Source organism: Gallus gallus, chromosome 3 (genome assembly GCF_016699485.2).
Source record: "Gallus gallus isolate bGalGal1 chromosome 3, bGalGal1.mat.broiler.GRCg7b, whole genome shotgun sequence".
Taxonomy (NCBI): domain Eukaryota; kingdom Metazoa; phylum Chordata; class Aves; order Galliformes; family Phasianidae; genus Gallus; species Gallus gallus.
This window is the reverse complement of record NC_052534.1, coordinates 70,422,851-70,441,866: the sequence shown is the minus strand read 5'-3', so window position 1 is coordinate 70,441,866 and position 19,016 is coordinate 70,422,851. Positions and strand designations below refer to the sequence as shown.

The 19,016-nt window shown below is 36.7% G+C and overlaps 1 protein-coding gene across 1 annotated transcript in view; it reads right to left on the bottom strand.

Annotated features, from left to right (window-relative positions):
- ASCC3 (activating signal cointegrator 1 complex subunit 3) overlaps nt 1-19,016 on the bottom strand; it is a 260,498-nt gene that overhangs the window by 185,485 nt on the left and 55,997 nt on the right. Inside the window, exons 9-10 of the mRNA NM_001305211.2 lie at nt 11,799-11,999; nt 11,200-11,340 (exon numbers count right to left, since the gene is read on the bottom strand). Coding sequence (NP_001292140.1) covers nt 11,200-11,340; nt 11,799-11,999 — 342 coding nt within the window. The remainder of the gene's footprint in view (nt 1-11,199; nt 11,341-11,798; nt 12,000-19,016) is intronic.

Genomic DNA, 19,016 nt, shown 5'->3' with positions numbered 1-19,016 from the left:
AATACTACAGATTATGCGATAACAGCAGGCAAGTAGGCATGTAGTACAATAAGCCACTATATCTGTCTGCTTGAAAAAATAAATTATTTCAAATAAAATTTAAATGAATGTATCAGAGTAGTGATTCTAATTTCTAAAGCATGGAAGCTTGATTTCAATAAAATCAAGATGGATTCTGTCATAAATCTAGAAATTAATTTAGGTCACAGGCAGCACCTACAGTTCCTTATAAATGACTACCATTTTTAATCCAAACTGCTACCATTTGATCACATATAAGTACTTTTCCCCTTTGGCAAAATCTTAGCTGTCACAGACACATATATTAATGGGACAGCAGTAAATCAGAATGGCTTCCAACAATTCCACTAGTGTATTAGAAGACTGATGCCAACAAAGAAAATGAGTACAGTGCTGAAAGCATAGAATGGTGACACCAAAACACTGGAACTGTCAGAGAGACAGAAATGAAAGACATATTGCAAATAACAATTCAAGTAAACAAGAAGCTTATCAACTGAATTCACTGAAAAGTTATCCAAAATTCCCTGTATAAGCAAAATTCAATTTTTGAATAATTTTAATTGTTGGAGGCAATCAGGGTTCCTACACATGGAGTCACAGAGTTAGTTCTTTATTTTTAAGAGCTGAAGAATTCAAAGAAAGAAGCTTGGCTCTGCACATTACATGCCCAAAAATGCCTCTCTGTTGTTTAACATTAGTCTTTTTCACCTACTTTTACTATTTCCCGAAGTTGAGTTAAGGAAAGGAGAAATTTGTGGTAAAGGCGTATACTTTACAAAAGTGGCACTCATAGAAGAACTTCCTTGTCTTTCAAGGATCTACTAATACAATGAAATTGAAAATTTAAGTGTTGCTGAGGTGATACTATGGCAGTCTGCACAGCTGGGGAGGAGGAATGCTTGATTTAGTTCTTTTCTCCACTTTCAGGTCCTATTGATTTACAAAGAAAAGGCAGGTTTCACCTAATTCATTTTTTTTCTTCATTTCCTATTTCCTATTACCTATTACGGACCTATAATGTTCTTAAGAAAAAAAGACTTGCTTTTTTCCTCTTTTTTTCCCACCCCTTCCCTTGCTCACCCATCAAAAACTTTTTGGATCTCCACTGTCTAACTCCAAACTCTGAGACTGAACTCTACTCAGCTAAAGACCTCGATGCTACTAATCAGACTGCTATAAACTGGGAACGTGCACTACTTGCTGGTAAAGGAACAGACAAGATCAGAACCCTGAAAAATATTATTTCAAATCTTTAAATATAATACAGTAGGTATTGGCATGTATACAAAGACACATCTCTTCTGATTTTAAATATTGCTTTTAAAACTAGATACTAATAAAAAATATATTTAACATGTACAGCTGAAAGAGCTGAAAGGGGACACAGCCAGAACAGCGGACAGAGACTGACCAAAAGGATAATCCATATCATACGTTATCATACTCAGCAATAAAAGCTGGCGGAAAGAAGGAGGAAGAATGGGATTTTTGATGTGCTGGCATCTTCTCAAGAAACAGAAACTCATGGTGAGCCCTGCTTTCATGGAGTTGGCTGCACATCTGCCTGCTGATGGGATGTAACAACTGAATTCCTTGTTTTGCTTTGCTTGTGCACAGCTTTTGCTTTACCTACAAACTGTCTTTATCTCAACCTATGAGTTCTTGCTCTTCTACATTTCTGATTATCTCTCCCACGACACCTGGGGTGTCTGAGCAAGCGGCTGTGTGGTGCTGAGCTGCCTGACAGGGTTAAAGCACAGCACTGTAAAGTTTTCTGAAATGAAGAAAATCAATAACAAGAAGAGGACAGTGGGAAGATGGAGATGACTTTGGGATATAGGAATCATACCGAATAAAGATTTTGATGTTTCCTGAGTCATAGAAACATAGAATATCCTGAGTTAGAAGGGACCCGTGATGATCTAATTCAACTCCTACTCCATGCAGGTCAATGTAACAGTTAAACCATCTGCCTAGAAGCATTGTCCAAATACTTCTTGAACATCAACAGGCTTGGGGCCAAAATCAGTTCCCTAGGAAGCTTGTTGCAGTGCTTTAACATCTTCTCTCAATGAAGAGTTTTTTCTAATATCCAAACTGAACTTCCCTTCAGGCACCTTTAAGCCGCTAAGAGACCAGCATCACAGAATCACAGAATGGACTGGGTTGGAAGGGACCTCAAGGATCATGAAGCTTCAACCCCCCCCCACCTCAGGCAGGGCTATCAACCTCCACATTTAATACTAGACCAGGCTGCCCGGGGCCCCATCCAACCTGGTCTTGAACACCTCCAGGGATGGGGCATCCACAACCTCTCTGAGCAGCCTGTACTTAATCTCCATTCCCCCTCACAAGGACGTTGCAAAGAACAGCAAATCCCCTCTTCTCTAAGGTGAACAAACTATCTTTGGCTGCGCCTCTCAAGTCATGCCCTTTAGCCCTTTCACCATCTTTCTTGCCCTCCCTTGGACATATTCTAATATTTTTTATATATTTCTTGTCTGCACCAATGTTGAGTTACAGTGGGACAGTCTTTAATTTTAACCAATTAGCTATACTCTATACGGTGCTTAATGCACCTAGATACAGCTGTTCTCTTGGTTGGCAGGGCACATTGTTGACTTATATTGAGCTTTCCATCAACCAGAAGCCCCAGATTTCTTTCTACTGGGCTGTACTCCAGTCACTTTTTCCCTCATCTATACGTACACCCCGGATTCCACCATATCAAGTATGGAATTCATCATCTGTTCTTGCTAAATGTGAGTCAGCGATAAACATTGTTTTTTCTTCTAAATCTTTTGGCATATTTTACTCATTTGGGAGAAGATTTTTTTCACTTCACAAAAGTAGAATCATTTTGAAAAGAGCATAATTTAACAATTCAGAAGAAAGGAAATCTGCTTTAAGCACAGTTGTACTACTGAGAAAAACTGAAACTTTCGAGAAAAGAGAGGTTAGTTGCTTCCTCTTTCTTTTTTTGTATTAGATTTTGATATCCTCTGAAAAGTTTTATCTCCCAGTCCAAATGCTGATCAAAAGAAGATATTCTGCTCCTGAAGCCATGGGTGCGCATTGAATTAGGCACTACTTTTCATTCTAGTCATACTGGAAGAGGAAATATTAACTAGATTCAGCTCTTTTGAAATAAACAACTTAAAAAGAGAAGAGTTTCTCTGAATCTGTGAGCTTTATAATCTCTGAGTCATTTCTGATGGCCACCTCATTTATCCCATTGCACGCCAAAAAAAGATTTGCAGAATTTACAATCTCTAAAGCACCCAGTGTTTCAACAGGAAGGAACTGCTGCATTCCCAGAAGAAAACAGACTGCTATAACTGCGAGGGAAAAAAAAAAAAAAGAAAGAAAAGAAAAAGGGCATTCAATTAGAAACTAAGGCCCCTTACAGGAGGCTAACACCAGAGTAACTGCCTAACATGCCTTAGGACAGACAAAACATAGTGCACATGGAAAGATATTAGTGACAAAGTAAAAAGAAAGCACCTGAGATTGAATATGCTAGGTAATATGGCAGCAGAAGTAGCTCATGTAGTTTTCACAAAATGCCATATCAATACAAATGGGATAACACTTAACAATCTCAAAAGAACTACTTGCCTACATTTGATTTTCTTATTTACCGCTCCCTGAAAGATCACCTCCACAGCACTTAATTCCTACCAAAACCTATGAAATGGACTAAGAGAACATTAAGAAAACTACTCTTTAAAGCAATAAAAACCCATTTTACAAATTTCTATTTTACACAAAAATCCTTTTTACTGGAAAACAATGGACATTTGAAGTATTACTTACATGGATTTATCACATTTATCACAATTCAATCTATTTATATGGTTTCAGAATTAAATAGGTCAAGTAGTCAAAAAGAAATCCTTCACGTCTAACATGATTTAGTGATAATTCTGTAATCACTAATTTTTTTGCCAGTTCTTAAGTGCAAAAAAAAAAAAAAAAAAAGTCCTTTAATTTCAAATACTCTCTCATTATTTATCCTCTTTTCCTAATGCAAAGATGTCCTAATTTCTGGCTAATCATAAAAGCACATGAAATGGGTAACTTTTTTTTTCCAAAAAAAAAAGAAAAAAGAAAAAAGAAAAATGCATAACTAGTGTAGAGAATCCCAAGTTTATATATTTAGTATAAGCACAGGATAAATTACTATACATAAATATTCAGTATCTAGCAGTGGTCTTTCTATATGCATAAAAGGGAAATCATATATATATATATGGACACAACAAAATATAATAAATTCTATTCATTTTTAGTGTATTTATATTTCCATAGGTGGGGGGAAAAAAAGCAGCAAAAATCCGGTATATTATTTGCTTTTACCTAGAATCATCTCTATATCTTATTAAGGAGCAGGAAATGAGAAAAGAAGTATCAGAGAAAGCAAGCTGTAGACGAAACAGAAACCAAGTTTATAGCTCTCCTTTGCTTCAAATAGTTTCAGACTTGATTAGTTTTATATTACAGATAAGAACTTAAGAAAAAAGCATTATTCCATTTTATTAGTATCAGATTCCAACAGGGAATAAAGCCTTCATGACTTAATATCACAGTCTATCAGCTGACAGAATCTATCACAGTGATCATCCATATCACTGAAAGGTCCTGATGCCATTTGCTGTTCTCAGAACTGCATGCCCTATTCAGCTCTGATGCTTTTGTGGTCTCTGCTTCACTTCTCACTTCTGCCTTGCCATCACAAGTACAATTAATCAGCTAATCTATGAGATGTCAAAATACATTCAATCCTTCAGGCTATTTCCTCTCCTCAAGAAAAGCAGTCTGTTCAGTAATCAGACAAATGTATTTGCCAATGCAAATGCAGCTTACACAAATTCTCTTTTCATTTGCAACACTGCTGTTTTCAAAAACACTTATCAGTACTGTTGAATTACTCATGTCCTTCAATAACAATCGACCTTTTGTTCTAAACTACTCTTATTTTTAGCATAATAGCTAGCTACATTTTTTTAGAAACAGCTGTATGAGTTCTGCAATAGGCTAGTAAAATATTTGTCTTGGATTTAAATTATCAGAATTAAAATTTCTACAAATGCACTTAATTTAAAAAGCAGATAAAACTATGACAAAGGTATTGCTAAGTTGACCTTTGCTGGCTGCCAGATACTCACCTGGCCAGTCTCTCCTCCCTCAACAGGGCAAAGAGAGGATGTAAGATGGAAAAGCTTGCAGGCTGAGATAAAGGCAGGGAAGTCACTTACCAATTACTATCAGGGGCAAAAGAGATTCGAGTTCAGGAAAATTAATTTGATTTATTGCCAGTTAAAAATAGAAAAAGATGGTTAGAAACACAGAACAACAACAAAAAAATACCATCCTAAGCCACTCTTTTTCCTTCTTCCAAGGCTCAGCCTCATTGCTTCATTCCTACATCATCACACTACACCATCAACACTGAAGAGTGATAAGGAACAGGGACTGTGGCCTGTATTCAACACACTTGGTAACGGCTGCTCCTTCCTCACGCTTTTTCCCTGTTACAGTTTGGGTTTCCTTCTACATGACTCAGTCCTACATAAACTGTTCCAAATGTGGGTCTTTTTCATGGACTTCAGTTCCCCAGGAACACACTGCACCAGCTTACCATAGGCCAAGGATGACAGTTCCTGTCAGGATGAACCTGCTCCTATGTGGGCTTCTCTCTATGGGCCACAATTCCTGCTAGCAGTTTGCATGAATGTCAGGTCTTCATGGACCACAGCGTACTTCAGGACACACCTACATGCTCCAGTGTGGATGTCTCCTCCACCATGGTTTTCTTTACAGGTTGCTGGGAAATACCCGCTCCACTGCAGTCTCTTCCAAAATTGGGCTGCAGGAGCTGCTTGAGTACCTGTGGCAGCTCTTCCCCTTGCTTTACTGACTTTGATGTCAGCAGGGTTCCCCTTCACTACTTTCTCTCTCACAATTGCTGCATAACGTTTTTTTTACCCTACCTTAAACACTTTTCTCTGTGGTGCTGCCATCTCATCCCCTGCAGTGGGGCCTCTGGAAACAGCTATGTGAAGCACAGGGCTGCCCTGGTCTTACCTCACAGAGAGTCCGACAGCTCCATCCCAGTACCTGAATGCAGATGTCCCATAAACTACCAAATGTGCTCATAAGGTGATGAGAAGGTTTGTAGTTGTTGCTTTATTTCTTCCTAAGTTGAGATCGGTGATGACACCAAATTGGAAGTGTTGGTCTGCCTGGAGGTAGGATTGCCCCACAGAGGGATCAGAACAGTCTGGATCATTGGGCTGAGACCAACGGGGTGAAGGTCAGCAAGACCAAGTGCCAGCTCCCACACTTTGGCCACAATAACCCCAGGCAATGCTACAGGCTTGGGGCAGAGTGGCTGGAAGATTGTGGAGGAAACACCTAGGGGTGTTGGTGGATGCTCACCTCAACATAAGCCAGCAGTGTGCCCATATGGCCAAAAAGGCCAATGGCATCCTGGCTTGTATCAGAAATAACGTTGCCAGCAGGGGCAGGGAACTGATCACCCCCCCCTCCCCTTTGTACTCAACTCTGGTGAAGCTGCACCTCGAGTACTGTGTTCAGTTTTGGGCCCCTCACTACAAGAAATACATTGAGGCCATAGAGCATGTTCAGAGAAGGGCAACAAGACTGGTGAGGAGTCTGGAGCACAAGTCTTATGAGGAGTGGCTGATGGCACTGGAATTGTTTAGTCTGGAGAAGAGGAGGCTCAGGAGTGACCTTATCACTCTCTATAACTACCTGAAGGGAGGTTGTTGAGAGGTGGGAGTCAGCCTCTTCTCCCATCTAACTAGCAATAAGACTAAAGGGAATGGCCTTAAGTTGTGCCAGTGAAGATTCAGGTTGGATGTTAGGAGCTGAAATGGACAACTTAAGGAGGTGGTGAAGTCACCATCCCTGGAGATGTTAAACATTTAGATGTTGTACTGAGGGATGTGGTTTAGTGGGAAATATTGTGGTATTGGTGGATGGTTGGACTAGATAGTCTTGGAGGTCTTTTCAACCTCGGTGATTCTATCTTGAAAATTATTTGCATTTTCCTGCTCTTCAATGTGTTCAGCACTTGGCAAATTAAAGTTGTACCACTTCTAAAGCTATGATGGATGGTTTTTTATTTCAAAGATAATAAATTTCCTTCTTCTGATTCTCCTGCTCTCTGAAATCCCTTAACTCCAAGAATATCAAAAGGAAGGAACAGAGATAGAGAGAGGTTTATAGGCTGGGTAAATTAGCCTGCTTTTAAAGGTTGACCAGATTTGTTTATAAACTACCACATAATTCACAACAGTCTGACAGCCTTCAAGTAAAGCAAGAAACTCAGGTGCAGCAGCAGAAGCTTGGCTTACACCTGCATGTCTTAAGCACAATGTAATGCAAAAACACAATAGAAAATTTACTTCAACTCCACAATGATAGCCTTAGTCAAATATACTTTTTTGAATTCGGATTCAAGCCATAGACAAGGACTCTACTGTAACACATAGAATGGTTTAAAAGTTGGAAGGGACATAAAAGATCATCTAGTTCCAGCCCCTCTGCTTTTATTATCAAGGTTTGTAAAGGTAGAATAATTTTTAGATAAAATTCCACTGCGTTGTATCAAGGGTCTTATTTTTGTTTCATATTGTTATGTATGTATAAAAATAAATTCTGTACTACACATTTTTGGATGCCCACTATGTTAAAAAGTTGTAAATTGTTTGGGCCAGAATACAAACCCCTAATTGTTGCTACTGGTTTGTACAAGTTTGTACAAGCCATCATACTAATCATCTGCTGACAATACTCTGTGCCATTGAAGGGCAGCACATTCAGAGTTGGTGATTACATTACAAATCTACACTGCTCCAATTCCAGTTGTATTCTCTAAAGTTCCAGAAGATAAGTATCATTCCTGTGCTTGTTGCAAGCACCAAGTGAGAGGTAGCTGATCTGACAGCCCGAAAGTTGATTTTGAAGTTATAAAATTTCCAGATTGTATAAAGCAAAGACTGTAGCTCTATATGTGCATGTGTCCAGGTCAATCACCCAAATAACCCATTGCCTTCAAAAAGCCCAAAACAAAAAATTCAACCCCAGAAAACAACAACATAACTTTGTTATCTCAAATACTACCCAGCAAAAGACATAATTTATTACTGTCTAGTATTTTCCATTTAAACACTAACATACCAAAATCAGCTTACTAAACAACAGATGACAGGTCAAGTACACTTAACATCAGTAGTAATGGAACCAAGACCTAAGCATCAGATATTCCTAGATAATAGTAAGCCCATATACAAACAGAATAGAGAAATGGTTGACAAAAAAATCCCAACTGCAGGGGAATACACTTTCCTAGATTCCTTTTTGTTAAATTTAACACATCTTTATTTAACCATAAGATAAGTTAAGGCAGGCCCTTTAAATAAACTCTAGGAGAGCCGGTACAATAGCTAGGGATATTTTTTTTGTAAGAAGTTTATTTTCTATGCCCAGGTTCAGTGCAACATTTATGTGAAAAGTGTCTGCAAATGAACTATGGATCTATTTTGTTTGAAACATTAAAACAACATAATAAATACTTAAACTTAATTTGCATGAAAACATTAGGAAAAATAGGGTATTTTGGATTTCCCTCATTTTACAGGTACACAAGTAGTAGTTCATTGCACAGCAGGATGAAAGACTGTCTGAAGCATTAATAATTATCTTCATTTCCTTAAATGCATTTTCATTACTAAGGAAATTTAAAAATAAGACTTTTTTGAAAAGCTTGGATTCTGAAGTATTTTTTGGAATGACAGGTCCTTTAGTGAATATTTAAAGAATAATATGGAAAAGCATGGAAGCAAGTATCATCTCACAATCTCATCTCAGTATGATAAACTTTTTTTTTTTTTTTTTTTTTTTTTTTTTTACTATTTTTTTCTACTCTTTGCAGATAAAATAATAAAGGCAGATTTCAGTAAAGATGAAGTCCTGGGAAGTGAGACAGTTAACAGCTCGTCGGATAAAGCACTTTTTTCTTATCCGAATAAGCATAACAGATGTGACTAATGACTAACAAAATACACAAGTTTAAATACGCTAAGTATGAAGGATGAAGCATGAAGAATGGAAAAGAAAGGAGAAAATTATCAGGACTGTCACTGAAGTACTACTTCTAACTAACACCTGACAAGCGCTTGATTCTTCTTTCTTTCACAGTGACTGATCTGATTCACCTGACTATGAAAACAAAGACAGCGAAAATATAACTGCTCAGAAGAGGCAGAAAACAAGAGTCATGGAAGAATTATAGCAGGCATTCAGTCTCCTAGAAAAAGAATCTGCAGTCTTTTGAAACAGTGATCCAACATGAAATGCCTGCATCTACTTCATTAGATGATTCTACTCTGCTCTTTTATCCAGTATAATATATACATATATATTATCCCTGTTTATTTAAATTATGTGCACACATCCATATGCTATGGATTAATTCTTAAGGAAAAATTGCTTTACTGTTAAACACAAGCACATGATCTATTAAAGTAAAAGCAGGGTAATGATTGGCAAACCAACTCTGAAACCATTAAGAAACAACAGCAATTTGAGAAATTTATACATTAGAGTGGTTGGCAAGTAAAATAGTTTTTAAAATGTTTTGAAGCAAGAATCAATTTAATACAGACTAAAAAGCAACAAAAGAGACCCACTGGGAAGAGGTGGATTGAGTGCAAAAGTTACTGAAGAAGTTGATTAGTTTTCACAGAAAACAATACATGCAAAAAGCAATAAACAAAGTCCAGCATAAGTCAGTGCCCCTTCCTCAATTAACATAATAAGGTTACATATTTTTGGTGTGTTTTAATAAGCTAGGATAAAACAAAGCCTGCTGCTGGGCTCCTGATTCTTGAAGAAAAGGAGTAGCAACTACATCAATAACTCTTGGCCTGGTGTTTTCTCTCCTCTCAATCTCCTACAATTCTCATTAAACATAAAGAAGGGCTGACTAGATATACAAAATAAACAAAAACAAGAAATATGTATTTCACAGTCCTTGAAGTTTTGATCTTCAGATAGTTTTAACCTTTTCAATGCTTGGAAGAACAAAGAAGCAAAACTACAAATGGTACAAAAGCTAAATTAAAATAAAATTAAAGAATGGTTTAATTATATTTCCTTTGAAAGTCTAAGAACTAGATTCTTGGTCACAAAAAACAATTATTTTCACATTTCTTCTATTCTGGAGACTATTTAACTTCCATTTCAATTCTCAAAAAAAGTTTAGGTGCTATAAATACACTGTACTTCAGAACAGCATATCTACCCTAATCCTACATATGGAGCTGTAGAACGCCTTGAACAGTATTTGAAGGTGTAAATTTCAAAACGTAAGTTTCAAAGCAATGAGATCTGTCTATGGGAGGAAAAAAAATAAATCATTTTTTAACTCCCCTTTCCCCAAAAGAAACTGAAAATTCGTGTTATTATATTATTAGATATTTTGGATTAAAATAGGAAAGCTTGATGAAGCAGTCTCTTTCTACACTTAAGTTACACAGTAACTATGTTCTAAATTAATACTTAGCATGTATTAATAATTTCACTAAGATTTCCACTGCTACAGTAATAAAATTCCAACTTCATAAAATATTTTCTTAATATTGCCTGAAATTACTATTTTTTGTTTTCTTCTGTTCTGATCTAAGCATACTTTTAGTAATGAGGTGAGATTTTATGAATTATATTGCAAACTAGGAGAGCTATAGAAAGTAGCACTTTTCCATTCTGCATTCATACTTTTCATAGATCTTAGTAAGGTAGGCAGGCACCACTAAGGTTCACAAGCTGGAAATCAGGTATAGTGTTGTTCAAAGTTTATGCAGAAATAGTACACTAGGGTGTATTCCAAAGCACAGCTGTAAAATTAAATTGGAGAACCCCAAAAGTTTGATGAGCACAGTGCTTAATATACTTCAATTGCAACAGTGTTTTAATTCTTCTTAATCATTCTCAGCTGTCACATTTTAGAACGTAACCAACATAATTTGACTCCATAATAACATTTCAGCAGCTTTACTAATTACAACGATATTAAAGAAAAAAGACCAATGTACCCATAAATAGCACAGAAATGCAAATAATGATATTTTGAAATATTAAGCATACCTGTGTTCGCAGAATTTCACCTTTTGACAGTTGCATATCACCAGTCAGCTCTTTCACAGTAATACCCAGTGGTTCAAGACGCTTGCTGAAGTAATTTGTCATTTCAGCTGCCAAAGCCTTCATAGGAGCAACATACACAATCTGCAACCAAAAGGAGACTAGCTTGATAAACGAGCAAACCCCAGAATGTTGTTTGTTTCATGGCAACTATTACAAATCACAACTTATTGAGAAATATGATGCTGGGCACTTACAGTGAAAAATCTTAATAGCGATATATGAAAAGTAGTTATCTTTGCTGGAGGAGTGTGCAGCTGTTTAAAGGACAATGGATTTTGTTTATACAGCCTCATCACTTTCAGAATTGGTTCTGCATCAAAGCTAAATGGATTTTCATAGCTTTTCACTCGCATAATAAGATTTTTAGAACAGAAACAAGAAGTGCTTTATCAGTAATGAAGTAAATTAAAATTAGCCTTATCTTCCAGTTGGAAAAGAAAAATATACTTGAAAATTCCTGATTTCCTATTCCATGTAAAAATATAATGGGTTTTACCTTACAAGTTATAAAGCTGTTACTTGGTTCATTAAATTCTTACCTTGAACTCATCCTTTTTGATAACACCATGCTGAACATGCTGGCGAATTTCATGAAGGACTGTCAGCATGGCAATGTTAGTCTTCCCAGCTCCAGTGGGTGCACAGATTAGCATGTTCTCATTTGTGTTGTAGGCAGTCTCAAAAACTATAGATTGGATTCGGTTCAGTCTTTTCATGCCTTTAAAAGCGAGTTGGCCAATCTGTTAAAAACAAACAACACATACATTTTCTATTTTTCATGTAAGTGGGTAGAAATCATAAGAAACAATGCATGGTAACAAAACTTAGGATAACTGCCTAGATATATTTAGTACTATTCCATGGTTTTTTATTCTGATGTGACCACCTCTATCCATCAAATTTTGTATCTGTAAGGAAAACAAAACATAGGAAGGAAAAACCTCTTAGAATTAATCAAAATCTTTAGCTGTGTGCTATTTCAGTACTTCACTCATTCTTCATAAAAGTCTGGGACCAAAACTAATATACAGTAAAATAATTATGGATCAGTAAAACAGCAAAAGTCAGAGCAGTAGAATATATATCTTTAAGGTGACAAACTATGATCACTCGAATGAAAGAATACTCTGTAATGCACAGGAATCTACTGAAGAAACAGATGGCCTTTAAAATTATTTATGATTAATTTTGTTCAATTAAGTTAAATTACATAGAGACACGGAAAATTCAGTAACAACCTTCTCTTTGCTTCTAAGGAAATACCCATCTTACATTTTTTACCTGTTTAGATCTCCAGAAAGAACACAAAAACTTGTATGTGCAGTCCCAAATAAACTTGGGATGTTTAAAAAAAAATTAAACTTTAGTAGTAGGCAATTACAGTTCTGACAGTCTATTGCGTGTTTAAATCTCACAAAAGGCAAATTCCATTATAAAAAATAGTTTTTGCTTTCCTATTCCACTCTCATAGTAAAGATTTCCCCAATATCCAACCGAAATCTTCCCTCCTTCAACTTAAAACCATTTCCCCCTGTCCTGCTGTTATCTACCCTTTCAAAGAGTTGATTCTCCTCCTGTTTGTAGGCCTCCTTTAGGTACTGGAAGGCTGCAATGAGGTCACCCCACAGCCTTCTCTTCTCCAGGCTGAACAAGCCAAGCTCCCTCAGCCTGTCTTCATGGAGGAGGTGCTCCAACCCTCTGATCATCTTTGTGGCCATCCTCTGGACCCTCTCCAACAGCTCCCTGTCTTTCTTGTACTGGGGGGGGCCCAGATCTGGATGCAGTACTCCAGATGGGGCCTCACAAGGGCAGAGTAGAGAGGGACAATCACCTCCCTGTCCCTGCTGGCCACCCCTCTTCCAATGGAGCCCAGGATACCATTTGCTTTCTGAGCTGCAGGAGCACACTGCTGGCTCATGTTAAGTTTTTTCATTCACCAGGACCCCCAGGTCCTTTTCTGCAGAACTACTCTCAAGGACTGCTCCTTCCAGTCTGTATAAATGCCTGGGATTCCTCCAGTCCAAGTGTAAAACCTTGCATACAGTGTACTGTAGCCCAGGGCTCCCTCATAGGGGAGGGGAGCAGAGGGGCAGCACTGAGCTCTGCTCTCTGGTGACAGCTACAGGACCTAAGGGAACAGCATGGAGTTGCATGAGTGGAGGGCCAGGGTGTGGATTAGGAAAAGGTTCTTCACCAAGAGGTTAGTCAGGAAGTGAAACAGGGTCCCCAGGTCATGTTAGTAAGCCTGACAGACTTCAAGAATATTTGAACAATGCTTCCAGAAATACAGTTTGATTTTTAGCTGGTCCTGGGTAGAGCCAGGAGTTGGACTTGATCCTTGTAGGTCTCCTTCCAGCTCAGGACACTTTATATGATTTCCATCCTTCTATATCTTTTGTTACCCTCACTGCTTCTATTAATAATCCTGAAAAGTATGCTACTGATACTTTTGCTATTATTTTTATTGTGGGAAACCACAAAAGAACAAAATCACTGTAATCACAGTCCTGAAGCCACCTTCTGAAGATCTCCTGCCATTATCACAGCCTCTTCAACTAACGCACAGACCTTTGCTACAGAAAAAAGTATTATTTCAAACACAATTTTATACAAAGAAGTTCCATTCAAATCAAGTTTCCTGGTTGTATTTGTAGGATTGTGATATCTGAGCATGTGTGAAATTTATTAAAATAACTATTCTAAACTAAGTGCTTTTGTGTTAAGTGTTTTTGGTAAAGAAAAAGATACATATGCAACACCAGTACTTCTACAACTTTTCATTAAGTTAGTTCTATAAGTAGATGAATTTCAGCATTACAATAGCCTTTTCTATCAGTATTCTTTTACAGTTTATTTTGCTTATAAGAACGCAGAAGCTTATTTGCTTTGCATCAGGTTTTGTATACACAATGTTTAGTTGGTGTATCATCTTCAAAATTCCTTTCATCTTCATGAAGTAGACCATTATAAAGTGCTAATGGACTTCCTGGAGATCTGCTGATTATGTTAGTGCTATCATGGTTCAGTCAAATATTTTTATGGCCTCTTCAGTCATTTTAGGTTTGTAACTTGCCTGTTACTTCATTTTGAGATTTCTTGTCAAGTCTTTGAAAAGGGTTGCATTTTTTTCCCCTCCTATTCCACCTAATTGGTTGTAGAAGCTATTTATAAATACTTTGCAGTGTTTATAATAAATGATATACAGAGGGAAACTCAAAACACAACCAGTGATTATGCTAAATTACCAAAGCACTACATTGCACAAAACATGTATTATTTAAAGAAGTAGCTCTTTAATTGAAGCAGAAGTATAGCTGTCTAAAAGTCAGGAGTAAGTATCTTCAGAAAAGATTTCTTCACAATCCCATAATTAATTCCTTAGTTGTGATTTTCTTAATATCCTTATATAAAGTACGTCAAAGTGTTTTCTTAAAACTGCTGCCTGCAGGAATATACTGGTCCAACTTCTGATAATCTCCAGGAAGGCAATGTAAGAAATCTTCTTCCTCTACATTTGAGAGAAAGTAAACATACAGTCCTGTCCTATAACCTTACGGCATGCAGTGTCTGGACAAGGGGAATTAGTTTTAAACTGGAAGAAGGTAGATTCAGACTAGACATCAGGAAGAAATTCTTTACTGTGAGGGTGGTGAGACACTGGAACAGGTTGCCCCATGAGGTTGTGGATGCCTTCTCCCTGGAAGCATTCAAAGGCCAGGCTGGATGGGGCTCTGAGCAACCTGGTCTAGAGGGAGGCATCCCTGCCTGTAGCAGGGTAGTTAGAACTAGATGATCTTAAAGGTCCCTTCCAACCCAAACCATTCTATGATTTCTAAGCAGTAAGTTGGTTAACACCAGTAGCATAAATAAATGTTGATGAGGACAAAAACACATCTCAAAAACAGGCATGACTACTGCAGTAGCTTAGCCTGGAAAATGTAGTAGAGATAGACAGTACTGATAGAAAACTGCAGTTTGCTTTTGGCCAAACCTGGAGAATGGTGACCATAAAGCAGAGACAGATATCAGATGAAAGGGATCTAATTTGAAGCAGGTCATGCCCCCTGGATACTATGAATGATACAGGTCAGAATTAAGATATGAAATGTTCTAAAGGGCTGCATCTGAGCATTTCCGTTCAGCAAGTCTCTGAATTTAGGATCACAGAAAATTAGAACGCTGAAAACCGCAAAGTTGTAAAAAATGATGAAATAAAACATTTCTTGCACTGCAAGCAGCGCTACAGATTTAACAAAACTATCACATATACCTTGAAAGGATACATGCTGCAGGATATAACTGTTCTAGACTTTTTGTTAAATTTATTTTCCTGCTATAGTAGCTATCAGAATGCAAAACAGCCTTTTCTGATGTAGGCAAATTACTGATGCAAAACTTGAGAGAGGCATAAGGCTTCCTGCTAGGCTTAAAGATACATTTGATAACAAGTAAGCAAAAATGTGTCCACCTATGGTGTAAGTACAGCAAGGAAGTAGTTTCGTGCTTAACCATCCAAGACTTGGGACTATTCTTATCAGAGATAAGAGATTTCATCTCTCCAGGTCAGCACTGAAACTTGTATTAAAGACAAATATTGAAATCAGGCAAACTAAAATACTTGCAGTAAGAGTCATGCTATAATATATAAGACAATCAGAATTAGCATATGTTCTTCCCTCATCTTAGAAAGTTCTCACTTTGCATTTCATACAAATAAAAATTAAATTTGGTCTTGAGTGTAACTTTAAACCGAATTTCAAATGCTGTTCTTCACACTGATGACTGATTACTCCTAAGAACTAAATTGTGCCTTTAGGTATGCTATTAAAGTAAAGTAGGTTACTGCATTCCTCTTCCACACTTACACTTGAATTTTCATTGAGAAATGGCTATATCCTAACAGTACACAGAAGAATTACTTCATTTACTGTCCAGTCTTAATCACCAAAATGACTAAAACCACTTTGAGTCCCTTCCATTAAAACATTTGTAGATCACTTTCTGTGCTTTATGCCAAAAGAAGTCTTTATCTTTAGTTAACACGGCAAAAATGTACCTCTCTCAAGAATGAAAAACGAACCTTCAGTAAGTTGTTTTCTCAGTTTAAATATTTCACTTATTAAGTCAGTAAACACGATAACTGCAATGTCAGCAGGTAGGTACAACTGGATTTCAAATACTACAGTGATTAAATACATGAGGGGAAAAAAAACACAACCAACCAGAAAGTTGGATTTCTCTGTGCTACATGCTGTTGCACTGTGGTAGAATGTGCCTATCTCAACTGCCTCTGGAATATTTATTGGTAATTGGTTTTACCATATAAAATTTAAAACACAAATCACTGAATTGACAATCTGTCCAATATCACAACTGGTGAATTTTGTCTTCTGTTGAAAGCAAATTTAAAAATACAACCTTCAGGAGAGCAAGGTGACAGCATTTCATTATGCACCTCAAGATGTCAGTTCTAACATTTCATATTTCAGGATAATATTTCCAGATTATTTACTTATATGTTATATAAATTATACATTATTACTTATGTTATATGTAAAGAGCAAGCTAAACTATTTCTTCCTAAAAACATCTAACAAAAAAGGCAAACTAAAAGACTACTCTGTAGGGTAATTACAGTTAAAACTAGTAATAACTTTAAACCATTGAGTAAAAACAAGAGAAGAATATTCCTGAAGGAATAAATAGTGGTGTCATAATTTTTCTACAGCTCAATTTTGTTCTCCACTTCAGTTAATTTCACACTATTGTTAACTAAGAAGGGAGTACCTGTTTTACAATATAGAAGTTAAATGATTTTTTCCTACACTGTGCTAGAGAGGACTGTGAGCACAGTCTGTTTTTTTCCTATCAGATCACAGCTATTTCATTCTCCCAAAGAAACCAGCAGCACTCCCAGAAGTTATTCTGCTTGATCTACTGTAGAAAAAAAACAGGTAGTTGTGCAAAGCTGAACTTTTGAGGTAAAGTTACCATGGATTGGGAACTACTATGAAAAATATTTAGGAAATATGTCTAATGACATCTGATTTTAAAAAAGAAATTGTATACTGTCATCCTCCACAAATCAAATATGCTGTAATGAATCAGAAAACACACACTGGGGCCTCTCTAGAGGCTCTTAAAATAAGCCAAACAGTAGCATTACCTCTTTGATATTGCATGCATCCTCTAGTAAGACACTGCACAGTGTAACTGAGACTTCTGGCTGCCATTTCTGAGCTTGTTTTTACTAAAATAAAGATGTACAACAGCAGTTCAATGAGGATCTTCAACATACTTCTGTCAAACCTTTCTGCACTTTTTTTTTTTTTAAAGGTATTCAAAATGACTTTCATTGGTTGAATCTTTACACAAATTAAAGTACTGACAGGTGTAAGTAGGCACTTTGTTTGATTACTTTTAGCTACAGACAGATGCACCTAATTCCCACAGTGGCTCAGCAGGTGTTTCTCAACAGCTGGTGCCCTTTACTGGTTTGCCTTAGTAAGTGTTCCCATCAGATTTTCAACAATTTCAGAGGCAGCACTAAACAACATGCACACACTTGGCAGCTGTGTAGAAAATGGAACAGGCTTAATGGTTTCTTCAAATCAATTTTACCTCGCATTAATATTAAGATGTGTATTTGTTTATCTACACTTGTTATTTGCATGAAGGAGACAGAAGCAACCCCAAACCCGAATAACTGCAAGAATATGCAACAATCCAGTGAGAGTTGCATAATAAATACAAGATTTTTTTAGCAAATTTTGCATAATTCATACACAGATGAGTTTAAAAAACTGGAAGAAATGAAATTCTCTATATTCACTAATATAAACAATACCTAATATAAACAATAGCCTATATTAGGCTTTGCCCCATATAGTCAATGAATTGTTCTTGTCAGTAAAACTATACTGTCTGAGAAATGATAGCCCAGATTTTACACAGCTACTTTCAATAAAGAAAGTTGTGCATTACTAGTACTTAGACCAAACAGAGTATCCATAAAATGAGAATCTGTTGAACTTTCAATTACAACATCACTAATAAAAGAACATTTGAAAACGCTACTTCAAATTCTGAAAGATTGTTTTCTTGCTATAGATATGTTTGTCCGTTGTTTTTTTTAATATATTTTCATTAATATCAAACCACTGAAAATAAAAACACGTTCACACACACAAAAAGAACACATTTATTAGATTTGCATAGCATCCTTGCCACCCTTAACATCTCCAGTACCTTAAGTGCAGTTTGTTCAAGTAACACAATAACCTAAACTCTTATGTGAGTATGTAAACAGATAAGCTGGTGCTGAAAATACATATTGCTATAACGTATTATATAAAATACTTCCCCAAAAGCAATTAGAAACTGATTTTTGGAGAAAAAACAATGAAAACTTTCATGATCTTAAAAAGAAGACTAGAAAATATCTTCAATTAAACCTCACATGACAATGCAACTCAAAGAACAAATGATCAGATCATAATGTAAGCAGAGACAATTTTAAGGCACTATAAAATAGGTCATACCTGCAAAGCAAGGAGAATCCTATGAGCCAAAACAAACAAACAAACAGACACAATGTATTTTTTCACCTTTGTGGGAATTCATCTTAAAAATCTGCGTAGATGATCCGAAGAAGCCCACATTACCAAGGACACCTACAAGCAGTCTGTTTCTAAAAGAATCATACTTGTGCCATATCAAACCAAAGCAAACATACCTGCTGTCAAGCCTATGAAAAG